Source organism: Gracilinanus agilis, chromosome 6 (genome assembly GCF_016433145.1).
Source record: "Gracilinanus agilis isolate LMUSP501 chromosome 6, AgileGrace, whole genome shotgun sequence".
NCBI lineage: Eukaryota > Metazoa > Chordata > Mammalia > Didelphimorphia > Didelphidae > Gracilinanus > Gracilinanus agilis.
In genome coordinates this window covers 215,475,688-215,500,495 of record NC_058135.1, presented here as the reverse complement: position 1 = coordinate 215,500,495, position 24,808 = coordinate 215,475,688, and the positions used below count along the sequence as shown (strand labels likewise).

The 24,808-nt window shown below is 37.6% G+C and overlaps 1 protein-coding gene across 1 annotated transcript in view; it reads right to left on the bottom strand.

Moving 5' to 3' along the window:
- SORCS2 (sortilin related VPS10 domain containing receptor 2) overlaps window positions 1-24,808 on the bottom strand; it is a 1,347,356-nt gene that overhangs the window by 178,938 nt on the left and 1,143,610 nt on the right. Inside the window, exons 9-11 of the mRNA XM_044681767.1 lie at window positions 22,232-22,411; window positions 12,529-12,675; window positions 2,125-2,136 (exon numbers count right to left, since the gene is read on the bottom strand). Coding sequence (XP_044537702.1) covers window positions 2,125-2,136; window positions 12,529-12,675; window positions 22,232-22,411 — 339 coding nt within the window. The remainder of the gene's footprint in view (window positions 1-2,124; window positions 2,137-12,528; window positions 12,676-22,231; window positions 22,412-24,808) is intronic.

The window sequence follows — 24,808 nt, the reverse complement described above, 5'->3', positions numbered from 1 at the left end:
CTCTCTCTCTCTCTCTCTCTCTCTCTCTCTCTTTCTCTCTTTCTCTCTCTCTCTCCCTCACCCTCTGTCTCCCTCCCTCCCTCCCTTCTCTTCCTTGCATAAAAGGCAGATAATATGATATAAATTGTATTAAATGTTATTAAATATCATCAAATCCAAATCACTTGACCTGTCACTTGAGGATCCTCTATAATCTGACCTCCATTTACCTTTCTTGCCTTATCACACACTATATTCTTTCACATATTCTAATCCCTAGATCAGAGGTTCTGAATATTTTTGTGTGTTTTGGACTTCTATGTAATTCACATGATATCTATAAATGCCTACTCAAAATCATCTTTAAAAACCTAAGAACTAAAGAAATGCTAAAATTCAGTTAGTAATCAGTAAAAATAAAGATATGTCTTTTTTCCAGTATAAATTCACCATCTATTCATGGACCTCTTGGGAATCTGTAGAACTTAGGGTAATATTCTAGGTGAACTGCTTTACTCACTTATTTTTCTAATATGCCTTATTCCATTAGCCTTGCTCATAGTGCTGTCATTCCATACACTTATCTCACCCCAAAGCTCAGAATGCCCATTCTCCTCAATTTCATCTATTCTTTAATGTAGAGATTAAACCTCATCTTCCCTATGACCAGCCTGACCTGAAGTGTAAAATGGAGGTGGGGGACTCAATAATTTAAAAACCTTCTATAGCTTGAACCTTCTAGATTCAGAGCTCTAAATTCCATACAGCTCTAACATCCTGTGTTTTAAGGTCATGTCCAGTTCTAACACCTTATTCTAAAGTCCCTTCCAGACCTAATAGCTAATGTTCCAAAATATCTACTAGCTCTAACGTCCTATGTTCCAAAGTATCATCTAGCTTTAATATTCTATGTTCTAAAGTCATTTCTAGATCACACATCTTATGTTCTTAAACTCCTTCAGGCTCTAACATCCTATTCTAAAGTTCTCTTCAGCTCTGACATCCCATGCTTCTTTGTCACCTCCACTTCTAGTATTCTATGTTTTGACATCACCTCCACTTCTAACATCCTATGTTCTAAAATCCTTTCTAAATCTTGCACTCTATGTTCTAAAGTCCCTTCAGGCTCTAATATTTTTTTTTTTTGTAATTTAATCGTAGTGAATGGAACTCTCAGATACTCTAAGAAAATTAGGGAAAGAATTTCAGAGGTTCTATCCATTGCCTTTTGGGCCACTGTCCACAGTTCTCAGGCTGTAATATCTTATTCTAAGGTCCCTTCCAGCTCTAAGATCCCGTGTTCTAAGGTCCCTTCTGTATAAGGTCAGACTATATCTGCAGTACTATGTTTAGTTCTAGGAGCCACATTTTAAAGATATTAGCAAAGTAATGTGAATTTTACAAAGAGGAGTCAGAATGACCTGGCCTAGTGTCTATTACCCATGAAGACTGGTTACAGAATTTAGGGTTACTTTTTTTTGGTTGTTGTTATTTTGGCCTGGAGAAGACACAACTGGCATGATAGCTGTCTTTAAGTAATTGAAGAATTGTCCTATGGGAGAAGAATTCTTCTTAACCCTAGAGAGAAAAACTAGGTGAAATAGTTTTCTAATAGAGTTATCTAATTGTAGAATGGAATGTCTCAAGAGGTAGAGTTTTCCCTCCTTGGAGGTCTGATTTCAGATCAGTATTTTGGAGTACAGAATGGAGGACATTCAAGAAGAAGTTGAAACTGATGGGTTCTGAAGTCTTTTCTTTTCCTAAGTGTTTCTTCCAGCTCTGACTTTCTATGGCTCCTCTTGGATGTGATATAATTTACTGTCTGTACCATTTATTCTGCACATCCTATGTTGCCTTGTATCACTAATGATTTTTTCACATACATAAATGTGAGTTCCTTTAGAGTAGATTTATTTTTGTCTCTGTATTCCCTGGAGATGCCCAGAGTGTCTGGAACCTAGCATGTACTTAATAAATGATTATTGATTCTATATTTTATCTTACCTTCCTAGGTTAATTTTTTCTGGTTCCTCTGGGTGAGTTACTAAAGGGCATAGACATTAAGAGACTCCATGGACCAAGTAGGCTAGCAAATCCCACCCACCTTGGTTCATCCCGTCCACTCCACCTTCCTATGCCTAAGACATGACATGGAGGCTGGGAATGGAAATCAAGAGAGAGGAGAGGTCTGAACATTTCCCTAACGGACTCATAAGATAATTTGTTGTCTAGACCTAATCATTAACATTGCTCATGAATAAAGCAAAAGTCACCAGATGGCATTAATAGTGATGCTGCTTAAGGAGAAAATTATGAAGTTAACATTTAAGAGACTGTCTGATAAGCCTGAAACATAGAATCAGAGATTCATGGAACCTCAGCGCACGAAGGGACCACAGTGTCTACTTATCTAACCTATACCAGAAAAGGACCTTTGGCTTTAGAATGCCAGAGGCGAAAGGGCCCCTGGAACATAGACAATTAGATCTAGACAAGACCCAAAGCAATGGCAATAAAAACCATTTGAGTTTAGTAGAGTTTAGTTTTAGGTTAGTAGAGATCACCAAGTCTGATGTTCTTATTTTGTGGATTGAGAAACTGAAGCCTAGAGTAGGGGAAGTGATTTTTTTTTGGAATACTTATATCAACTGCTTTAAAAACCTGAAAAACGCTGCATAAATGCTGACTGTTAGTAGTAGAGACAGGTTCTAAGTGGAGGTGAATTGACCCCAACTACAGGGTTCATTCCAATATGGCAAAATGCCTTTGTACAGATAGGAATAAGAAGTGGTTCTCACTTGAAATCCAGTCCCTATTGGAGGTAATCATTGCTAAACTAGAATGTAACAGTTCTCAGTCGACTTTCCTTCTCAATATTATTTTTATCTTGGTATCATTTTTCATTGATATAAAATCTTTCCTGTGAGAAGTGCAAAGTACTTTGTTTAACTTCATTGTTAAACAGACCTTAATGTTTATAATAAAATTCAGTTTAGGAAACAGAATAGAAGACATTATCTATAAAAGCAACTGAGATATAGAAGAGCTTCCATTTACAGATTAGGAAACAGAGGCTTAGACAGGCTTCAGTGATGGGCAGACTACAGGTGCCAGGGGAGATGCGGCCCCCTGAAATGTTCTATTTGGCTGTGCCACATTATTCCTAATCTGATGAATATAACGAGCAGGATACAATACAATGAAACTTCCAAAGTGTTGTCTTAGAAACAGACTGACAGATGAGCATTTCCTTTCCTTTGGCCCCTCTTTTAAAAGTTTGCCCATCACTGGGCTAAATGATTTGAGTAAGGTTTTATAGCTAGTGACTGGTAGAAAAGAAATTTGAAAATGTCTCCCAGTTCCTGCTGCAGGGCTCTTAGTGCTGTTGTTTGTACTTTGTTCTTTGCTTACAATCCTTCAAATGTCCCCAAGTATTTATGGGATGAGGTTCAAATTTTTCATCCTGGCATTTTTATCCTTCCACAATCTGTCTATATTCAACTTTTTTTCTTTTTCAGTCATGTCTGACTCTTCATTACCCCAGTTAGGATTTTCTTGGCAAAGGTATTGGAATGGTTTGCCATTTGATTATGTGATTTGCCAAGGATGACACAGCAGTAAGTGTCTGAAGCCAGATTTGAACTCATATCTTCCTGACTCCTGACTGGGCACACTATTCATGGTACAACTTAGTTACCCAAACTCTAATTCAATGGGGTCAAAATAACAAGGAAACAAGGGCTACTGAACTATATATGAGGACCCCCAAAGGGAGTATATTGACTTAGAAAAGCATAGAATACATGGGCAGCTAGGTCATTCCGTGGATAGAGTACCAGACCTGGAGTAGGGAGGTCCTGGGTTCAAATGTGACCTCAGATACTTCCTGGCTATGTGACCCGGGACAAGTCATTTAACCTATTTACTTAGCCCTTACCACTTTTCTACCTTTGATTCTAAGACAAAAATTAAGGGTTGTTTTTTTTTTTTTTAAACTTCTGAATGTTGTGTTGTGTGCAATGCTTTTGACACTTCTCCTCTACTATACACAATTTCCTTTTGCCCGACTTATACTTCAGCCCAGCAAGACAATTCAGTTTCCTGAATGCATCTTTCACTTTTCTATTGTTCTTTCTTTCATCCTTTCTTATGCCTGCAGTGTTATAGCTGGAGTCCTACCCTTTCCTCTCCCATCTCTATTGTTGAAATCCCATTCAGTGTTCAAAGCCCATCTCCATTTCCTCCATCCATTCCGCAATTGTCTCTTCTTTTCATACTTGTAATACTCCTTTATTTGCCCCACTCTCATGCCCTGTACCATGTTCTAGTTTGCATTACAGGCATATTTGTCTACCTAAGTATTATCTCCCCGAGGTCATTTTTGACTTCAGAATGCGATAAAAGCCTATTTTACTGAATCCGAGATTCAAATCCTGCCTTTGCCACACACGTAACCTTAAGAAAGTGGCTTCCCCTTTTTAGGATTTATGTTCATCACCTACCCAATAAATGGCATAGGTTATTCTATGTGCCGGAGAAAGCATCCTGCACAGGACCTTGTGTGTAACTGGCACTGGAGAAATTCCCCTGCGGGGAAAATGAAATACGGTCTAGTTTCCCCTGTTCTGACCCTATCAATCAGGGTATCATTTTCTGTACTGCTATGGGAGTATTTAATCTTGGGAAGTTTGATTTACTACTCCAGCTCAGAATAATTACTAACATTCTGTCTCCTGCAATTATTAGACTTCTGGGCCCCTTCACACAAAGGTCAGGGAGAGCCCCCAGGCAAAAATCTTTAGACTTCGGGAGCTCACATGTACACCTCCCTTTCTGTTGCCCTTTCTTCTCTCCTAGGGCACAGAGGACCCTGATACGACCCATCCAGAGCCAAGTTCTCTCCCAATTCTTGTAGGCTACACTCTGTGCTCTGCACTGCTCTTATTCCTTTGATCTTATTCTGTTAAATCAGGACGCTGCTCTTGACTAATCTGGTTATAACTGAGGGTGTTTCAACGTACGTTGCTGTTCATTCATTTCTCGGTTGTATCCAAAATCTTTGTGACCCAATTTGGGATTTCCTTGGCAAAGACACTTTGCCGTTTCCTTCTCCAGCTCATTTTATAGATGAGGAAACTGAGGCAAACCAGGTTAAATGACTTGCTCAGGATCACACAGCTAGGAAGTGTCTGAGGCCAGATTTGTACTCAGGAAGATTAAGTCTTCCTGACTTGAGGTGCGCTATAGCATCACTTAGCTTCCCTAATGTGTGACCTTTCAGAAAATGCATTGGCTTTTTCTAGAAGAATGGATTTTCACTAGCATACTATTTTAATACACTCATCATGAAGTAGAAGTGATTCTGGGTTCTTAAAGGCTCCACCAGCTGAGATCCAGCCCTGAAAGGTCCTACCCAACTAGACAGGTTCTCAGGAAGGGCCCAGAGATCAAAGGTCCATCCAGCATGACCGCACAGACTTTGGAATCATCAATTTTTTAGTCTTAGAAATTTTCATTGGCTATTGTGTCATGGAGGGTTTGTGATCTGAATCAATAGTCTACACAGAAGAAATCATGGAACCTTTGAGATATGGAGTCCCCAATATAAAATGGATACCGAAGCACGGCATCCCCTCTTCAAGCCTTTGTAGACATTCATTAATGAGGAATTCATTACTTCTCAAGGCATCCCATTGCACTGGCACAGATCTCTCATTATTAGGAAGTTCATCCTAATACTGAACAGATTTTTTTTCTCCTCTTTTCTACATACACTGCCCCCATCTCTGGCAATGGTCTTAGTTTTGTCCTCGGAGGCAAAACCTTTTTACTGAAGCTCTTGGAAACAATGACTTAGCATTGAAATCAGGGGGTCCAGAATAACTGGTGGAGTTACGTTGTTTTTAATATCACTAACATTAGAGGACCAATGCAGCTTTGATGGAGTTGAAGCAGTGTGTACATTCACTGATGAAATTATAGTTTCTTCTTTTTTTTTTTTTTCTGCCTCAGTAACAACTCAAACCAGAAGGGCAATGGCCAGGCAAATGAGGTTAAGTGACTTATCCAGGGTCACACAGCTAGAAAGTATTTAAGGTCTTATTTGAACCCAGGTCTTCCTGACTCCAGGCTTGGGGCTCCATCCACCATACTACCCACCTGCCCCAAATCTTGGCTTCTTGAAGCAGAACCATGAAGGCTGATTCAATTCCACATTTAAAATTTAGTAAAGGCTAGTTTCTGAGTCAGAGACAAAGGAGAGTAAGACCTGATCCGTAACCTTCAGGAGATTAGTGTACAGTTGGTAGAGACAAGATATATGCAAAAATTAGATGTTTATTGTACATATGCTTTGCATGACATAATAATCATAGGAAAACTAATAATAGCTAGCACTTACATAACTCTTTAAGTTTTGCAAAATACTTTATTAATATTATCTTATTTGCAATGACAGCAACCCCCTCTTCCCCTCTATCTCTTGTCCCTCTTCTAACTCAATCCTGGTGGCCATCATGCTGAGAAGGAACTCTTGGGGATACGGTGTCTGGCCACTGTTGCTGTAGTACACACAGTCCTCACTACTGAGGTCTCAGAAAGGGAAATCCTCATTACTAAAGTCTTTGACACCTTCAAATGGTTTATAATGATATGGACACAATTTTATGAGTAAAAATGATGTTATGGAAGACATATTATTATCTACTTTGCTGCTGTACCCCCAAAGATCATGGGACCCATTTACCTGATTTGCAGCTGAAACTTTTATATGTGCCAACCCTATAAGAATGTGAGCTCTGTGAAAGCTTGGCCTGTATTGCCTTTATATCTATATCTATCTATATCTGTATAGATAGATAGATAGATAGATAGACAGATAGATAGATAGATAGATAGATAGATAGATAGATAGATAGATATCTGAGACTATGAATCAATATGTACAGAGTAAGAACTTAACAAATTTTATTTTATGTTCTTTCATTTTTTCATTCTATGAGTATATATTGTCCCCATGATAGAATGTAAGCTTCTTGAGGACAGGCAGGGACTGATTTTTGACTTTGCATTCATAGTACCTTGCACAGGGTCTGTCACAAAAGAGGTGCTTAATACATATTTTTTGTGTTTATTGTTTATTGTCTAATTATTACATCCTTATAGGGTAGGCATTCTTATACATCTTCTATAACATCATTTTCACTCATAAAATCATGTCCATGACATTATAAAACATTTTTTATTTTATTTAGTTTGTAAATATAATTTCACTTTAAAAAAATATTTTTCCATGGTTCCATGATTCATGTTCTTTCCTTCCTCTCTATCCCCCCCTTCCTGGAGCTGACAAGCAATTCCACTGGGTTATTTATGTTTTATCACTCAAAATCTATTTCCACATTATTCATTTTTGTACATGTTGATATGGATATATGATTCAGGGTTTTGGTATCTTATTTAATTTTTTGAAAAACCCTAACTTTTCATCTTAGAATCAATACTGTATATTGATTTCAAGGCAGAAGAGTGGTAAGGGCTAGGCAATGGGGGCCAAATGACTTGCCCAGAGTCTCATAGCTAGGAAGTGTCAGAGACTACATTTGATCCCAGGACCTCCTGTCTCTGAGCCTCACTCTCAATCCACTGAACCAACTAGCTGCCTCCTGTCTCAATCATCTTGGTGTGCTCTTTGCCTGAGAATTAAAGAAATGGATATGTGGATTTTTTTTCCTTATTTTAAAAAACTGATTAATTAAGAAAATTTTTCCATGGTTACATGATCCTTTCCCCTCCTCCCACCCCCCATCCATAGACAACATGCAATTACACTGGGTTTTGATATGTGAATTTTTAGTAGAGAGAAATGGAGTGTAGGATTCTGGAGGTGAGAAAATTAAGTAAGACTTTCTGGAGGAGTGGTAATAATTGTTGTTATTTTCAGTCATTGCAATTGTGTCCAACTCTGTGATCCCATTCTGTTCTTTGTTTTTGTTATTGTTTTTTTGGCAAAGATACTGGATAGTTTTCCATTTCCTTCTCCAGCTTATTTTACAGGTGAAAAATTGAGGCAAAGAGGGTTAAATGACTTGCTCAGGGTCACATAGCTAAGAAGTGTCTGAAGCCAGATTTGAATTCATGGAGATGAGCCTTCCTGATTCCAAGCCCAGTGCTCTACTTAGTCTGCCAGATCTAGCTTTCAGTGATAACAGAGCTGTCTCCACAAGGATGGGAAGGCTTTCAAATGGCAGAAACACATTTGAAGGCATTATAGGAATTAGGAATCCCATGAACAAATTCCATTCTTTTCCCTACATGTTGGATCACACATCACATGGCTACTCCAGAACAAATATTAATATTCTCAGTTCATTGATGGAGATGTCAAGATCTAGGGAGAGCCTGGTGGACTGACATTACAGGAAAGGTCTCAGGTCTTCTCTCTCCCTCTATTTAAGAATCCGTAGATATCTGAGTTTAGAAAACACTTCATCCCTTTATTCTTGCCAATTTGGCACATTTGTCTTCAGCTGCAGCTTATTTACAGTTTCAATCGATGATCAGCCTAAGATCTAGAGAAGCAAACATCCTACTGTCTCAGCCCCCAACAGAATGAAAGGAAAGCGGAGTAACCCTTGCCCCTTTCCCTCCCTTCTCCTCCCTTAGGGTTCTGTGAGGACTTGGGAATTATGATGAAATATTAATGTGTTGTGTCTAAATTCTCATTAAGGTGTCTAGAAAAGAAAAGCAGGAAAATAGAGGAACTGCTGGTTAAAATGAGGTGAAGGTATGAGAATACAGAGCAATTGATGGAACCATGTAAACTCCTCATGTGATCCAGACCATCCATATATTCTAACTCAAAATTATTTCTGAATTTCTTCTGTTTTTGTTAGATTCATGTAATCTTGGGAGGAGGTCTGTTGGTATCATGTTTAAATATTAATAGACTGTGTCTGAATACTCATTAAGATGCCCTTTTAGAATTTAGCTAGTAGAATAAAGAGTAGATTCAGTCAACATAACTGGAACAAATCTGTTCTGAAGCTCCCTGAGAGGACCTATTATCTCGCCTACATGTGTTCCTTGTGTCCACAAACTTACCATAAGATATACCCAATGCTTTATTACAATCTAGGTATATTCCATTTACAATATTCTCTGATCAAGTAACCCTGGCAAAAATGGAAATGGGGTTAATCTGGCACAACTTGCTCTCGACAAAACCTTTTGGTGCTTTGAAATCAGTTTCCTTTTCCAAAATTTTACTAACCGTCCCTTTAATAATTCATTTCAGAAACTTTTCAGGAACCAAAATTGAGTTGACAGGCCTACAGTGTGCAGGCCACTCCGTTATTTCCCCTATGAAGATGACTCTGAAATCAGTAACTCCATCTCCTACCACTCTCCAGGGATGCTTTTTGCCTTGTGAAATTTCTCATAGCATAATTCATGAGCCTTTCTCTGGGAGACTCTCTGTAAATCGTCAAGTGCTATGCAAATGGAGGCTATGTTATTATTATTTACTTCATGGGGACAAGCTAGGGATCAAATGGAATAATGTATATGAAAGTGCTTTTTAAATATCTACAGCTCACTACAAGGCATCACATTATAAAACTAAATGCTACAACCACCATTTAAAAAGGGAAGCCCACCATTTCTTCTAATCCCAATCTTGACAAAATCACACAGAGAAAGCTAGAAGGAATTTTAAAGATCCTCATGCTGAAGAAATCGAGCTTCAGTAAAGGGATGGGGACAACTTGGCAGTCTATTAGTGATAGAGCTGGGACTAGAATTCAATTTGCCCCACTTACAGTCTATTAGTGTCCTTTCCACCATAACATACAAAAGCCCAAGTGATCAAGTTCTCCAATTTGTTTCTGAGGACAAATTTGCTAGTTTGCAGGAATGAATGGATTTTTCTCTGAATTCAAGATGATAAGAGCTGGCATTTCTGCAATTTCACATTTTATAAGGTACTCCATACTTATTATGATTTTTGATCTTCAAAATAATCCTGCAGGGTATAATTTGGTGCCACAATACCATGGGAAACATGTTAGATTATGAGTCAGAAGGTTTGAATCTTGGTTCTGTTATTCCTTGCTTGACCTTGGGTAGGACAACACCATCCTTGTTCCCCATTCATTTTTTTAGCAAAATGTGTTGGAATAGATAACCTCTAAAATCCTGTCAAGTTCAAAATTGATGATTGCTATCTTACAGATTGGGAAATCAAGTCTCAAAAAGAGAAATTAATAAGCCCTGAGTCACAAAGCTAGTAATTGCTCTGTCAGGTTGTGAAAATAGGACTTTTGCCTCCAAACCTTCTACTTCTCCTATCCCATGCTGCTTCTCTGTTAACAGCTTCAAAACAACATAGTCAGTCAATTAGTCTTCATTAAAAGCTTACTGTGTGCTAGGCACTATGCTAAATGGTAGAGATACAATGGAAGACACCCCATCTCCACCCCTAGGAGTCCCAGCTCTCAAGATGCTCACCATGTCATGGAAATTATGTTTGTCCCAGAAAGAGCTATCAAAGAAAGAAATGGGCTTCCTTCACAGGTAGTGAGCTGCCCACCATCAGAGGCAGTCAAGTTGAGAATGATTGACCATCAGTGATTGATGTTACTGGAGAGATTCCTTACTGTGTGGGAATTGTCCTCAATGACCTCTGAGGTCCCTCCAAACTAAGATTCTTTTATTTAAATCTTTCCATTTCCTTTTGCCATGTTCTCTCTGCCTTCAGTGAACTCATCCATTATTTTAATATGGGCCCAGTGGCTGCTGCTTAATTTTAATTTTACATCCTTTGTGCTTAATTTATTTTCCATGTACATTATACCTTATTTCTTTTGTGCTCAATTTGACTATCCATATACCTTAGTTGGACGACAACACACTTCACCAATTTTCTCCTATTTTTATTATCTTAAGGCAAGGAAATAAATCTTTCGAAGATTCTCTCCTCAGTGGACTGTATAATTGCAGACAAATTTTTTGCTTAGACAAATTCTATTCTTAGCAAAAACTTGCTTTGGCAGACTCATATGGTTTGACCATAATAATAATAATAATAATAATAATAATAATAATAATAATAAATAATAGCCCTTTTGTAGCATCTCTATTCTTGGAGGACCTATTGATTTTTAACAAATAGGAAATAATTAATTCTCAATGTAAAGGCAGATGTTACTATCCTGTGGTTCCCAAAAGGGAAACTGACACAGAGGTTAAACAGCAATTCTGGAATGCATATACCAGGCAGAGATGGCCACATGCAGTTTTAAAAAGCTTCAATAATACATAACAGAATTTAGCAATTTTTGAAACTGACTGCAGTTGCCTATTGATTACACTCTATGAAAGAGAGAAAGTTTCATTCATTCAAAGTTTGGCACAGATGTCCCATTTTCTACAAAACCCCTTGCTCTGGCCCTTTTGGCTATAAATCCAAACATTCTCTCCTCAATTACTAGAGTGCTAAGTTCTTAGGGGTCTTGATGGGAAAATTAACTCAAAAGTTAAACAGCAGGGCCACTCTATTCCTTTAGGGCTTATTTTTTATTTGATACAGACGCCTAACCTTTTCGAGTTTGAAATGAACTTACAGCCCGCATTTTGCAGAAGGGGAAACTGAAGCATACAGAAGAAAAGTGATCTAGTAACCCTAGAATCATAGATCCAGTGCTAAGAAGGATCTCAGAGCATATCTATTTCATCCACATCATTTTGCAGAAATGTAAAGTGAGGCAGAGAGAGGAAATGCTTGTAAAACATCATTATAGCCAGTCAGGGACAGAGTTGGTATTTGGGAAGGGGATGAGCATTTATTATTGTTATTTTATAACAGTAATAAATATCATTATTTATTACTGTTCCTATACTGTCTAGTGCAGTATGAACCCTTCCACGACTTATCATGTGTTATCTGGTACTGCTACTTATTAGGGGCATCATGGTATAGTAGATAGAGAGCCACCTTAAGGGTCCTGAGCTCAAGTCCTGTTTCTGACACATGGCCAGAAGCAGAGGTACTCATGGGCACGAGTGAAAGATAAATTGATAATTCAAGGGAAGAGGAAGTCATCATCTGAAGTAACTTAAAGATCTCTATCACATCTTACACAACAATAGTCTTTATGGAGTAGAATTTCCTCATCTGAAGAGTAAAGAGATTGGATTAGAGGGCATCTTTATGAAGCCATCATCTTAAGTACATTAAAGTACTCAAAAGAAATTACTATGAGAGTTCCCAACAGATACCCAGATCATGGATGGTATCAGGGAAGGCTCCTTGGAAAGGGTGATATTTTACTCAGTCTTGAAAGAGTGGTAGAAATCAATAGATGAAGAGGTCTCATGAGATCTAGATGCTGCCCTCCAGAGAACTCAGTAGATTTTTGGGAAATCATGGTTAAGAGTGGTTTGGGATGAGAAGTCACAGAGGGATGAAGATCTGAGTTCAGGAGGGAGGCTTAGGTCAGTCACGGCAGTAGAGCAGACAGCACAACCAAGTAATGAACCAGGGACACTTACAGGTTTGCAGTTGGTGGGTTTGCCATTCATATCAGTGGCAGGTGGGGTCAGATAATCCCAGTCATGGCCTTTGTTGTAGGTTATCAGTGTGGTGACCTTTCCATCAATCTTTTGGTTGGCCAGGAAGACTCCTTTTACACCTCTGACCTGTGACAGAAACATGACCAGAATGAAGAGTAAGTTTTCAGATTGCCTATTCAAAGGTTTCTACCGTTTCCCCTGTGGCTGCATCTCTGCCCACCATGATTTATGGCTCAAAAGGCCCTTCTCTATTCCCCTTCAAGTCCCCAACGCTGAGGGACAAGGCAATAAAGAAACTCAATTAGATTCTGGGCTTCTCTTTCCCAGTAAATGCGAGTCAATACTCAAGCACAGCTAGAAAAAGGCGAGTATCTTAGCAATCCATTTATCCATCTTAGTATTCATGCATTCATTCCTCCTTTCACTCAATAAACATTTGCTTTACACCTTAGGCTGGGGGGGAGAGAATAAACATTTATATACTGTCTGCTATGTGCCAGGTACTGTGTTAAACACTTTACAAATATAATCTCATTTGATCCTTATGACTACTCTAGAGATACCTTCTTAGCCTTTCAGGTTCTGCCATCTTGTACCTTTGTTAGAACTCCTAACTTATACAGCATTCCTTTCTTTCTCTAAAAAATAAATTAAAACCTAATATTTCTTTGAAGAATCAATACTATGTATTGATTCCAAGGCAGAAGAGCAGTAAGAGCTAGGCAATGGGTTTATATGACTTGCCCAGGGTTACACAGTTAGGAAGTGACTGAGGTCAGATTTACACCCAGGACTTCCTGTCTCTAGGTCCAGCTTTCAATCCACTGAGTCACCTAGCTGCCATCTAAGGCCAATTTTCTAGCTAATTAATGTTTATCAGACTGAGACATCAGAAGTGAGAGGTCAATCAGATGTAATGATGTAAGATTTGGCAATCCTTCCTATAAAATAGCTAATCCTCTTTTTTTTTTCTTCATTTTATTCCAGTGACAAATTTAGCCAAAAGTTTTCCAAAGTTACATGATTCACGATTCACGTCTCCCTCCCCTCTTCCTTTTCCTCTCCTAGAGCTGATAAGCAATTCCACTGAGTTATAGAAGGATCATCACTCAAAACATATTTCCATATTATTCATTTTTGTACAAGAATAATATTATAAAACCAAAACCCCCAAATCAACAAGTGATGAGGTTGATCCTCTTTTTTAAAAAAAACAAACAAACCCTTACTTTCTGCCCTAGACTCAATACTGGGTGTTGATTCTAAGGCAGAAGAGTGGTGGTAAGGGCTAGGCAATGGGGGTTAAGTGACTTCCCTAGAGTCACACAGCTAGGAAGTATGAAGGCCACATTGAAACCCAGGACCTCCCATCTCTGGTCCTGACTCAAGACCCACTGAGCTACCCAGCTGCTTCCACTAATCCTCTTCTAGAAAGGGATAGGACTCTCTTTTGTGGGATGGAACTGAACTATCCAACAGGAAACTGTCAGAGCTGAGATTCAGAATCAGTTAGAATAAAAATAAGGAATCAAGATGCAGGGACTGGAGGCATATAGGTAGCTCAGTGGATTGAGATACAGAACTAGAAGCTAGAGATCTTGGGTTCAAATATAGCCTCAGAAGCTTGCTAGCTGTGTGAACCAGGGAAAGTCACTTAACTCCCATTGCCCAGCCCTTATGGTTCTTCTGCCTTGGAACCAATATATAATATTGATTCAAAGATAGAAGGTAAGGGTTTTGGGGGGAAAAGGATAGAGACTGTTGTAGAGCTAAATGTCTGTCTGAATCATCTCCATTTCCCATAATTCCAGTCCTTAAATTTCACAAAAATGTATGCATGAATAACACACACACACACACACACACACACACACACACATATATATATGTATATATATACATATATATGTCAGAGCTGGACTATATGTCCTTTTTCACCTAGTGTGGTCCAGCTCTGACATCTTTGTAACCATAAGTGGGGTCCATTCAGCCTCATTCACACTTATTGGCACTGATGGATGCTGGGGGTACTTGTGTTCATCCTTTAAAACTCCACTCAATAAGTACCTCCTGAAGGATGTCTTCTTCATCATTTAAGATATATTCCTTCTCTCTTTTGAACTCATAGAATTTTTTACTTTTTTGCTTCTGATGCTCTTATCATACATACCACTTTTAACCATGCCATCATGGTGCCTACCTATAGATCATTACCTCTCATTACCTGATTAGACTTTTGAGCAGGGATCATGTACATATTTTCTTTGTCTCTTTCCTTTTGCCTCAAACTTAGTGAATCACATACAGTAATAACAAGAGCTAGAATTTATATGGTGTTTATTATGTGCAAGGCAGTGTGCTAAGTGGTTTTACAGATAATATCTCATTTGATCCTCATAAAAATTCCTGGAATATAGGTGCTATTATTATCCTCACTTTTAAGTTGAAGAAACTAAGACAATAGAGGTTAAATGATTTACTCAAGATCATGCAGCTAGTAAGTGTCTGCGGCTGGATTTGAACTTAAATCTTCTTATCTCCAGGCCCATCATTCTATCTACTGTATCTATCCATTGTAGGTGCAACCCAATTATTTGTTGCTTCAAGAAAAGATCCTCAGCTAGTTTCTTCTCCACTCTGTACTCCCACATGGCAAAATATCATGACTAGCAATACCAAAACTAGTTTGTCCAAGAATATGCCAACACCGTTTGCATGGTGTGCTTCCCTTAAGAATCATGGGTATAGCAGATGTTGGCAGAAGTGAGGAAGGGATCATCTAGCTTAATGACAGCTTTCATTACCTAATGCCTACTGGAAACTCTTTGGAAAATCTCCCCAAAGTCTAGGAATCCAGGCTGTCTGACTCCAAATCAAGTGCTTTAGATATATCCCCACAAAACAGGAATTACGCTGACAGGGAATATCTCTGACAAAGAAAAACACCATTAAAAATGTAGCCATCAGTTTGAAAGAAATGATCATAATTTGAAGTGCCTGACTTTGTTCCACTTGTCATCCCTGACAAATGATGAGCCGGCAGTGTTAGATGGGAGCTGGGCCACTACTCCTGTTGCTTTAGCAAAGCATTTGGTTTCTGGAGGAACCCTCTGGAGAGGCGCCATCTTTGCAAGCTACTGAACCTTGAATTAGAAACCTGCTGCTATTGCCTTCAAAAGAGACATCATTGTATTAGGAAGCAGAAGGGAACTGTCATGGTAGAAGTGGCTCCAAACCTAGTTAAAGGCAGTGGACACATGGGAATATCACCTCTTTGTGTTTATTCGTGATACTTTTTAAAGTGTCCCTATTCCCTGTTCTTAGCACAATAGAACCAGGATTTGATCAGGACTAAGTGAATGCTTTCAAAAAATATCAATCATCAGGAAAAGAAATAGCCTATATAAATATTAGGCCAATTTGGACTACCATATGGTGGGATATAATCATTTTGGGGATATTCCTGGAATGCTAGGGATTTGTAGTTACAGAGAATTGCAGCACTTCAAATTTCCATAATGTTTTATAGCTATAAAAATCTTCTTTCATCAATCCCCCAAAGGATAGGTGTCAGTAGAAAATGCCATGGCTGTGCCAGGGTGGTGATGCTCAGGTTGCCATACTGACCCATCTAATATTGCACCATAGCTAGGATCTGAGGAGCAACATAATACTGGACAAGGTCCATGATACTGACTAAATGCTCTTCTTGCTTACAAGGTAAGAGTAAAAGTAGAAGAAATTTCTGCTTATGTAGAACTCAACAATGATGGCACGAGATGATGATCTTGAAACCTGGCTGAGCAGATTAATGACCATTTATGGTCAAGTGACCATCCTTCATGGAAAATCTAGCCAATATATTTCTAGAATTTCATGAGTATCAGTGAATTGGATACTGAGATGGATTTACCAATCATGCATTGCTACATCTCATTTTTGATATATTGTTAGCCCATCTCCTCTTCTGATCATACATTGTCTGGATTCTTATTCACAAGTAATCAGCTGTAATATATTGGAGCCTATTTACATCTACTACACATTTTTTATTGTTCTTTGAGTCACTGCCATTTGGATTCTTTTCAGATTTTTGGGTGCATGATCCACTAGGTTAGTGCGTATGTAGTGTGTTGTGGTTTGGTAGTGGTGGTGATAGTAGTGATGCCGTATATTTGTGTGTGTGTCTCTGTGTGTCTGTGTTGGATAGGTGATTGGGGAAGGTGTTTAATCGATAGCTGTAGCACTTCTACCCTGGTATACAGCTTAAATAATTGTCAGATTATTTAAGACAAGAGAGTAGAATGACAAAGAAGGCTGGGATATTCTGGGAAAATCCATTGATCAGTATTGCAGACATGTGAATTAAACAGAGCCAGTGGCAAAGCACAGTTAAAGGTTATAGGAGCAATGTAACATTAGAACCATGGTGGTAAGGTGTTTTTTTTTTTTCCTTTCTCTAGTATGATTCTTATCTTGGAAATCTCAGATCAAGGTAAAAGTTTCCTAAGCAACAATAAACTTTTTTTTCCTCTAATGACCCTATTATTTCTAGATCATACGTATCCCAACTATAATAGTGAAGACTTTCTGTTATTCCTTGTGAATGTACCTAGAGCTAAAACTAGGAGTAGGCAGGGCAGGCAGCTGTCTAGGGAACAACACATAAGAAAAATGCAGTAACAGCATAAGTTTTGCTACAAATTTTAAAATATTTTGTAATCTAAGTAATTCTACTCTTTTCCATGCATAGATTGATTGTGGAATGGCACACTGTAGAGACTCTGAAACAAGGTAACTTAGTAGGCTAGTTTTCAGTGAACAGAAACTAGTAGGCTAAAATCACTCTCCATTCATTAAAAATTGCTGTTGAAACTGAAAAACAATTTAGCACAAATTAGGATTAGACCAACATCTTACATTACATGCCACAGTCAGTACTAAATAGATAGGAGATGTAAATAAAAATGGCCACACTAGAACAAATTTAGTGGCAAATGGAAGGATGTAATTTTTGTAGGCTAAGGTTAGAGGGAGAATTCTTAGCCAACCAAAAATAGAGGTGATTAGAAAAGATGAAAAAAATCAAAATTTTAAGAGGCTTTTGTATAAACAAAATCAACACAGAATAAGAGGAGGAACCATTATTCAGGATAAACTTCATAGAAAATATCTTTGATAAGGGTCTGTTATATCTAATACACTCACACACATACACACACACACACACACATATATAAATATAATGAAAACTATATAAGAAAGAAAAGCATTGGTTAAGGTTAAGTGATAAAACAATTCTTAAGAGTTTTCAAAGGCAGAAATGTAAATGATCAAATATTTGACAGAATGCCTGAGATTACTAATAATGGGTACATTTTTTTAAAAAAAAACTTGAGTTTTTTCTCATACCCCTCAAATTAAAAAAAAGATGACAAAAGAAAAAAAAAGGTGAATGTTGGAGAGACTGTCAGAGAATAAACACATGAATATGGTGCTTGATAGAAGTGTGAATTAGTTCTACCACTCCTGAAAACCATTTGGCATTTTTTACTAAAAAATTACTAAACTTTGTATCCCATTTGATTCAGGGGAGCCATTACCCAATGGAGGTCAAAGAAAGCAAGCTCCCATATACACAAAAATAAAATGTTTAAAGTGGTATTTTTATAGTAGCAAGTTTTAGAAACAAAGTAGGTGGCTATTGATTGGAGTTTGCCTAGACAAATTGGGATGTATGAATATATATTTTGTATATATATATATGTATATATAGTTTTTATTGATCTTTGAGAAATGATTAAAATGGAGAATACAAGGAAACTTGGATAGAATTGTATAATCTGATACAGTGAAGTGAAAAGAATGAAGAGGGCAATTTATACAATGACCACAAAAACATAAAGGAAAAATAATGCCAGAATTCTTCTCAATAAAATAATTTTGATTTGGGTAAGTTATTGTTAAATCTAGCAAACTCCTCTCAGTGAATTGTAAGGGAGGATCAAAGGATCATAGACTTAAAACTAGAAGACTTTTGGGGAAGTCAGTGGGTAGCAATATACCAAAAAAAGCATCAACAAAATATTTCTTTTTTTTTTTTTTTTTAAAGAAATGTCATGTGTGACTTAAAACCCTTGGGGGATGGAAACACACAAGGGCATCGTTTTCAAATTCAAGGGGTACAATTTTTAAACCTTGCCTAAGGACCATAAATATGTCATACTAGTTCTGAATGTCTTCAACATAAACAAATTGTTACATTCATTAGTTTCTGGGGGAAAGCAGTTATGGCTGAAATATCTGAGCGATTGAACATAAATGCGTGAATGTGTTCTCCGGAGAGTAAATGAGGTGATACTAACTGCTGACTGAGCTACCTATATTCCCAAGGAAAAGTCACAGAACAAGAGGATTTATAGCTAAAAAGGCCTTGAGACATCATCTTGTCCTCTTATTTACACATGAGGAGAATGAAGCTCAGGGAGATAAAGTGACTTGCCTGATAAAGTGAGGAGCAGATAGAATCTGTATTAGAACCCAAGACTTGGCTTAACTAACAGGGATGTACTTCCCTGGATTGTGCAAAGCTCACTTCTTCAAACAACTAAAATCATATCAGTTCATTATTGTGGATAGTTGGGTACAGGTTTTCTGTACATTATAAGGAATGATGTTTTTAATCTGGGATTTGTGTATTTGGCATTTAAAAATGAATTGATGACTGGATTTCAGTATGGCTTCCTTTGTAATTCTGTGTATTTTATGGATTTAAAAAACAGCTCTTAGAGAAGCCTAGATTGTAAGCTCCTTGAGGGTAGAGACTGTCTTTCTTTTCTTATTTGTATAGCACATAGCACAGTGCTTAACACACAATAGATGATTAATAAATATTTACTGAACAGAATTGAGAAGGGGTCCCTAAGCATTGCTAGGTGGTATAGTGGACAGAGCACTGACCTAGTCAGGAAAACTTGAGTTCAAAATGGCTTCAGAAACTTCCTAATTCTATGACCTTGGGGAAGTCACTTAACCCTGTGTGCCTCAGTTTCTTCATCTGTAAAATGAGTTGGAGAAGGAAAAGACAAACCACTCCAGCATATTTTCCAAAAAAACCCAAATGGGGTCACAAAGATTTGGAAAGAACTGAACAATAAAAATTATATTTAAAGTCATAATGAACTGGAGACATAGCAAATACCCCAATATACTGTCTACAAGAAAAACATTTAAAAGAGGAAGACATATACAGAGTAAAGGTAAAGGGCTGGAATAGAATCTACTATGCTTTAGCCAAAATGAAAAAAAAAAAGTAGCAATTATGACCTCAAACTGAATTATAATGCAATACTATTGTGGCATAAGAAATGACAAATAAGATAATCACCAAAAAACAAAAACAAAAACAAAAACAAAACAAAAAACTTGGAAGTGAATCGAAGTGAACAGAACAAGGAGAACATAGTACAAAGCAACAGTAATAATGTATGATAATCAACTGTGAATGACTTAGTTATAATCAGTAATATAAGGATCCAAGATGATTCCAAGGGACTCATGACCAAAAATGCTATCCACTACCATAAAAGGAATTAACAAAGTCTGAATGCAGATTGAATAAATCATTCTTCACTTTATTTCCTCCATGAATTTTTAAGCCTTATGGGTCTTCTTTCATAGCATAATGGATATGGGAATACATCCTATATAGTAACATGTGTTTAACTTCTATCATATTACCTGCTATGTTGGGGAAGGGGAAAGGGTAGGAGAGAGGGAGAGAACATGGATCATGAAATGTCAAGAGATAATCATTAAAAATTATATCAACATATAAAATGGAAATTTTTTTTAAAAATTAAAAAAGAAAGAAATAGCAAACGACTTCAATATCTTTGCCAAGAAAACACCAAATGGGGTTGCAAAGAGTTGAATACAACTGAAAAATGACTGAACAACTAAACAATAAGCATCACCATATGATCAAAGGGGTTCATGAAAAAATAGTCAAGACCTCTTGATATAGAGAAAGTCAAAGTAGCCAACTTCAGGGTTCCTTTCTTTTTTCTAATTTTAAATTTTTATTTGTTCCTGATTGTATGTTGATGTTTTAATAATCATTTCCTGACATTTCACAATCCCTGTTCTCTCCCTTTCATCTACCTCTCGCCCCTCTCCAAGAAGGCAGGCAATATATGTTATATGTATATTATTGTACAATATATAGTTTCATGCTTTTCATGTTGTGAAAGAAGATACATATGGCTTATGCTAGAGAAAAATTGATGGAGGAAATAAAGTGAAGAATAGATTGCATGAATCTGCATTTAGTCTTTCTGTTCCTTCTATAGTGGTGGATATCCTTTTAAAGGAGATCTAGGAAATGTTATTGTGTAAATGGCAATGAATGTTAAACAAAGAAAGTATTTATGACAAGGTCAGGATAGAATATCCTTCATTCAAGCCTTATTTTCAAGTATAATCCACATCTGTTCCTATTTCTGTTACTCCTCCCTAACAGGTTGGGGCAAGGATTCAACATGTATCCTATATCAATGGGATTACCCAGGACTGGATTTTTCACCAAATAGCACGAGAATCTTAGCCTAAAATTATGGCCATACATAAATTTAACCTTTTATATTGCTGCCATTGAGAAGAATTAGATATTCCCTCTACTTATGAAAATGCATTGTTGAATTTAATTCTTGACCTGATTAGAACCTCAGTCTTTTGGGTGGGTTAGTAGATAATCTTGTCTCTTGTTTCTCTGGTTCCATGTATCTTCTCTTTATTCTGCCCTTCACAGAAAAGCCAAAATAAACTTCAACATACATAGATTTGACTATCATTCCATTTCTGAAAGTCTTTTAGTGACAGCCTATTGCTTTTGCAATAAAATTCAAATTCATCATGCTAGCATTCAAAGTCTTCCATAATGTTACGCCAACCTACCTTTCCATTTTCCCCTCCATACTTCTACATTGCAATCAAATTGGAGTATTAGCTATTCTCTACTCTTATCCCAATCTCTCAGTTTTGTGCAATCATTCAGATCATCACCTAATTCATAAAATGCTTTTCCTCCTTTTATCCAGCTATTCATATTCCTTTTTTCCCCTTCAAGGATAAGTTCAGGTGCCACCTTCTCTTGAAGGCTTCCTTGCCCCTCTTAGCAGAAAATATTCTTCTCAAATTTTCCAAAATTACTTTCTCTTCAAGGCTCATTCCTCTCCTTTCCATAACATTTATTGGTATGCCTGCTATAAACCCTTAATAGATTGGAAGCTCCATAAGGGCATAGGATGTGCTATTAAAAAACAAAACCAAAAACTACTTTCTGCCTTAATTCTGAGAAAGAAAATGCAACAAGGGCTAAGCAATTAGGGTAAGATGACTTGCTCAGGGTCACAAAGCCAGATTTGAAGATAGGTTCTCCTGATTTCAGGTCTGGTACTCTATCCACTGTGTTACCTAGTTGCCTCCATTGTGTCATTGTTCATCTTTGTTGTTTAACATAGTAAGAACAGGGCCATAGAATATTGATCTAGTACTTGAAGGAATCTTACAACCACTTTATTGCATATTTGATCAAATGGAGGTCCACAGAGATTGTGATTAGCACAGATCATGCAGGTACCAGACAGAACACAAGGACATTTACAAGTGTATGGTAGTATACCTCCAGGATATCGATCAGGACATTTTCTTCTGGTTGCTTCGTGCTCCTAACGTTCTCAAGCACAATTGAATAGTACACGCCCTGTGGGTCTGACTGGTAAAGGTTGTAAGTGTCCATTTGGTACCATTCTTGGACAGCCACAAATACCTCATTTTCATCAGTGCTGATAATCTGCAAGTCCTGCCAGGAAAGAAATGGAAAATGAGTTGATATGGATCAGATGCATGATTTTATTTATTTAATGAGAATTTTTAACCCACCTATCTCCAACAAGCTTGCAGGCACCCTGTAAAATCTAACACAATACAAAACAGGACAATATAAACAGAACAAATCTAATTAAAAGGAGCAAGGAAGTAGATGTTACCAGGCACCTGGGATGAGTTAGCTACTACAGCAAAGCATGGAATTTGGCCCAGAGCTTTCTGGCTGCTAAGGCAAAAAAGGAAACACATTTGGTTAGGTAATTCTCCTTGTCTGATTAAAGGAAGGAAGCATTGATCTGAAGAGACATTTTTGTTTTTGCTATTCAACATTCAAAAAACATTTTACTCAGTCTATTGCGTTACCTCCTGGAACAGATACAAGGCTTCATAAGCCATAGTTCTTACCCCCTAATTGTTTGGCATCTTCAACAATGGGGTAGATGAAACAGAGCAATTAGCACCTGAGTCTGAAGAATCTATGTTTAAGTTTTATCTCTGACAACTACTGTGTGATCCTAGGTAAGTCACTTGACCACAGTGGCTAGATAACGCCACATATTTATAAGTGACAGTGCAAATGCCAACCTGCATTAGTAATTAAAGACTCTTCCCTGGGAATCTCAGGTGCCAATGAGATTACAGGTTCAGTTTGAAAAGTCATACACATGGATAAATAGGATGCAATTAAAATTTGATATGCTCAAAAAGCTATGAGATCAGAGACAGAAAAGATCCTTCCAGTTGTGGGCATTCAATGCATTAAGAGCCAGAAGGGACTTTGTAGATTATCTAGCCCTATCCCCTGTGACACATGAGGAAATAGACCCAAAGAGATTCTGACATGGCAAAGGTCACACAGGCAGTAAGAAGTAGAGTGGCATTCAAACTCTGAAAAACTATGCTCCCTGATCTTAAATCTAATGTTCTTTCCACTTGTTCTTCAGTTGTGTCTGACTCTTCATGATGTTACTTATTTATTTTTTTGTTTTTTGACAATATTAGAGTGGTTTTCCATTTCCTTCTCCAGCTTATTTTACAGCTGAGGAAACTGAGGCAAAGAAGGTCACATGGCTACTGTCTGAAGCTATATTTTGAACGTGGGCCTTCTGAACTCCAGCCACCCAGGTGCCTGATCTCTCTAACTAAAAAATCCTTTATGGGAAGATATCAAAGAGGAGAGTCATATGAGCAGGACCTTAGGGAGTTAACATTTAGAGATGATGGCAAAGTAGCTTTCCATATAAAGTGAATAGCCTGGATGCTGGATTCAAGTAGAAGGTTATGGCAGGCAAGTTTATTTATTTGTTCATTTTGCCTTTTTAAAAATATTTAGAATATTTTTCCATGGTTACATGATTCATAATTTTTCCCACAACTCTTTCTTCCCTCCCTCCGGGAGCCGACAAGCAATTCTACTGGGTTATACCTATATTACCTATTATTCAAAACCTATTTCCATATTATTCATATTTGTAATAGAGTGATCTTTTAATGCCCAAACTGCAATCATATCCTTATGGAACCATGTGATCAGTCATGTGTTTTTCTTCTGTGTTTCTACTCTCACAGTTCTTTCTCTGAATGTGGATAGTGTTCTTGGCAGGCATGTTTTTAATAAAGGCCACCGGTGAGAAAAAAGGCAATGCTTATAGTTGTGTTTTCTCAGAAATTGCAAAAAAAGTGTTGTGAATGGATGTTTTTAACACTGGTCATTTATAAAAGCTGAGCATGCTAAGATCATGTCTTCAGTCTTTGAGGGCATTTCTGTGAAGGAATGAAATGACAAAACCTAGTCACGATGATGTCTAGTGGCTGAATTTAGTGCAAATATCAAATGAAGAGAAGCCAGAGGAACATGAAGAGAGAATGGACATCAGGCTTCCCCTTTCTCAGGTTCTAGATGTTTGCCCCAAGTCATCTAGCTCCTAGGGTCAAGGACTTTACAGGTCAACTAGGGGGTACAGACAGTCGTTACACAAAATAACCCCTCAGAGTCTAACAGGAGGTCAAAATCCTTTGATGTCAACCTGACAAAAGGTCATTGTAAACAAAGTGATGGTTAGGGAAAAGGATGGAGCAAGTGATTGCTGAAGTAAAACATATAAGTTCCCATGGATAGTGATAGAAGTGCCAAGATTCTGAGTTGTTTATGAAAAAAGGAACTATCTGATCCAAAGAAATCTAACAAAAATGAGGTGCAAGGTAGAGTTCATATTCTGCTGTAAAGACTTAGGAATCTGATGGGTGATCACCTAGCTGGAGGGTCAGTCTTCTGCAGCAAGAGAAGGAGAGCGCTCGCTCTCTCTCTCTCTCTCTCTCTCTCTCTCTCTCTCTCTCTCTCTCTCTTTCTCTCTCTCTCTCTCTCTTTCTC